General features: G+C 36.5%; 1 protein-coding gene across 1 annotated transcript; it reads left to right on the top strand.

The window, feature by feature from the left end:
• Positions 1–935: 935 nt before the first annotated feature.
• Positions 936–2,053, top strand: LOC150032751 (uncharacterized). The gene is made up of 2 exons (XM_090307010.1): positions 936–1,397; positions 1,931–2,053. Exons 1-2 carry the CDS (start codon positions 936–938, stop codon positions 2,051–2,053), a joined length of 585 nt encoding a protein of 194 aa, XP_090163136.1.
• The last annotated feature ends 962 nt before the right edge of the window (positions 2,054–3,015 follow it).

Here is a 3,015-nt window from a genome sequence, read left to right as displayed (position 1 = left end):
CCTGACCCCAATTTTATATAGTTTTATTTTTAATATTTTATAAATATATATTTATAATATATAAAATAACTTATTTATATGTATGTTTATAATGTATACTATAGCCTTATGTTGTAAGCCCAATAATGAATATATAAATTCTAAATTTAAGCCCAAAAGTCAAGCTCAAACTTAAAAAATTAAAAGAAAAAAAATGGAAAATCCCTGCGGAGATCTAATAGGGGATTCCCCATAGGGAATTAGTAGAGGAATCCTCGTGGGGAAATGGGGAATGGAGCCCCGTGGGGACCCGTTTCCCCGATGGGGAATCCCCGCCCCCATCCCCACCTTCAAATGGCGGGACGGGGGTGGGGGTGGGGATGGGGGAGGATTTCCGCCCGGGGACGAGGGACTCTCCCCCGCCCCGACCCGACGCAGTTGCCAACCCTAATGGTCTCCTCCATTAGTTTGAATCGTGAGATTCCTATGTTGCATATGCTGTCGTTTTTAGGCGGCACTAGCTAGTCATTAACAACGGCGATCCTCTCAGAGGGTTGTAACATAGGATACAGAACAACCCAAACTTCAGTAAATTAATAGGGTCTTATAGTTCCGTCTTGGATATTGTCTTCCATTTCGGGGCATATTCATACTGTTCTATAAGATTTAAAAATGGCAGGTCACAGTTACAAGAATTACTAATTGTTAGTAAAGATCTTAACCGAAAACGATAACCAAAAAAACTATAGGAGTAAAGAATTATTCTGATATAGTATTTGGTCAAGAATTGTCTTGCTTTATTGAAGGAATTGTTGACTGTCCCACGGTAGCAACTGTTCTAAATCACTAAAGTATCATTGCAAATAAATAAAGATTGATTGGGTATTTTATTATTTTTGCTAAAATTGGATTTAGATGCATAAAGTTTAATAGAATTTGTTTAAATTTTTTCAACAATGTCGAATTCAATTATACAACTGCTAGCTTCCAATAAGTTTAACGGTGAAGGATATTCAAACTGGAAATCCACCATCAATACAATATTAGTTGTGGATGATTTGAGGTTTGTGTTGATGGAAGAATATTCTCCGATTCCCTGTACAACAGCGAACCAAAATGTTCAGAACATCTATGATCAGCTGGTTAGGGCTAATGAAAAAGCTCGGGCCTACATCTTAGTAAGTATATCCGATGTACTTAATAAGAAACATAAGGTAATGCTCACCACCCGTGAGATAATGGCATCGCTTCAGGAGATGTTTGGGCAACCTTCATCCTCTGTTCAACATGAAGCCATTAAGTATGTCTATAGTACTTGCATGAAAGATGGTTCCAACGTTAGAGAACATGTTCTCGATATAATGATTCATTTTAATGTTGTTGAGGCTCATGGGGCGATGGTAGATGAGATAAGTCAAGTAAGTATGATATTGGAATCTCTCTCGGAGAGTTATCTGCCTTTTAGAACCAATGTTGTTATGAAATAAATTACTTATAATTTGACCACGTTGTTGAACGAGTTACAGACATATCAGCCTATGATGAAACTTAAAGAAAAAGAAGTAAATATTATTTCTAAATCTAAGAAGTTTTTTAAGGGGTCGATGTCTAAAACAAGACTCACTGATAACAAGAAGTCTGCTCCTTCTTCTTCAAAAGATAAATCTGTACAAATGAAGAAGAAGGGTAAAGGGTATAAGAAAACCACTACTAAGAAAAGAAAAACAAAAACAAAAACAAAAACAAGACTCCCAAAGGAAAGTGTTTCCATTGCAGAAAGGATGGGCACTGAAAGCGTAACTGCCCAAAATATTCGGCTGAAAAGAAAGCGGAAAAGGCAAAACAAGGTAAATCAGATTTATTAGTAGTTGAAACATGTCTAGTGGAGAATGCTCGCCTAACCTGGATATTAGATTCAGGTGCCACTAATCATGTTTGCACTTTTCTATAGGAAACTAGTTCTTGGAGAAAACTTTCTGAACAGGAAATGACTTTCAAGGTGGGAATAGATGAAGTCATTTCAGCTCATGCAGTGGGAGATATCAAGCTATTTTTTGGAGAGTCTTTCATTTGAAGGAAATCGAACATGAGGATTTCCATGAGCAACAGAATGATCGTTCCAAATTCCAATCGTATTTGAACATACACAATTACAGTCCACAAACGAAAACATACAGGTCATGCATACAGTGAAATTACAACAGGTTTTCAGTAAGATCAAGGGATAAAACATCATACCTTTGAAGACGCATCTTCAAACACCCTAGATCACGAATGCTCGTTCAACCAGCAAACAACAATCTCGAATGCTCGAACACTACAATCGCAACACAACACGATCACAACAATCACGAACACAACGAACTCCAAGACCATGAACACAGCGAACGATCTCCAAAAACCTTAAACTATGTCGAGTTGAGTACGAAACCACCATAATGGCTACCTTGGTATTCTCGGTGTGAGAATCCAGAAGTGTGGGCTCTGTGTGGACTTGGATAGATGATGAGACCGGAAGAAGAACAATTGTGTAAATGATTAAGCAAGTGGGAGATGACAAGGTCTATCGTATAGACAATGCCCAATCATTTAGAAGAAGCTCCGCAATCATTTAGCTAAAGGCCAACTAAGTGAACTATTGTATAGTATCACTCCACGATCGTTTAGTCTCTCTTCAGCTGTCGTTTAGTAAATCTTATTCACTTGACATCCAACTGTGAGTAATACGAGAATGGAAAATCTCAAATTATCAACTACTAAATTTAGGAAAATATTTTTTCTTTTATCTCATGGTTATCATGAAACCACCAATAACCTCCCACTCAATTGGTTACTAGAGAAAAAGAGATAATTATCCAATAATTAATTTTATTATAAATATATATGACAACCAACTTACCATGCTATATTTATAACCGATAGTTTTAATATTTCATCTCATGAAACATATAAACCATAGCTCTTTTTCTATTTCATGGTACTTAATGTAAATCTCATTTATACATCACATCGATCATATAATATATAATCGAATTA

The sequence above is a fragment of the Benincasa hispida genome, chromosome 11 (genome assembly GCF_027475165.1).
Source record: "Benincasa hispida cultivar pf3 chromosome 11, pf3_genome.v1.1, whole genome shotgun sequence".
NCBI classification, from domain to species: Eukaryota; Viridiplantae; Streptophyta; class Magnoliopsida; order Cucurbitales; family Cucurbitaceae; genus Benincasa; species Benincasa hispida.
Note: the sequence above shows the minus strand (reverse complement) of the source record. Positions and strands in the feature narration are given on the sequence as shown.

What these genes read in the sequence shown, in the direction of transcription:
- LOC150032751 (XM_090307010.1), top strand. Translation starts at nt 936, where the DNA reads ATGTCGAATTCAATTATACAACTGCTAGCTTCCAATAAGTTTAACGGT. An exon ending in TGGTAGATGAGATAAGTCAA is followed by an intron (nt 1,398 to 1,930) that starts GTAAGTATGATA and finishes ACTTTTCTATAG; the next exon opens with GAAACTAGTTCTTGGAGAAA.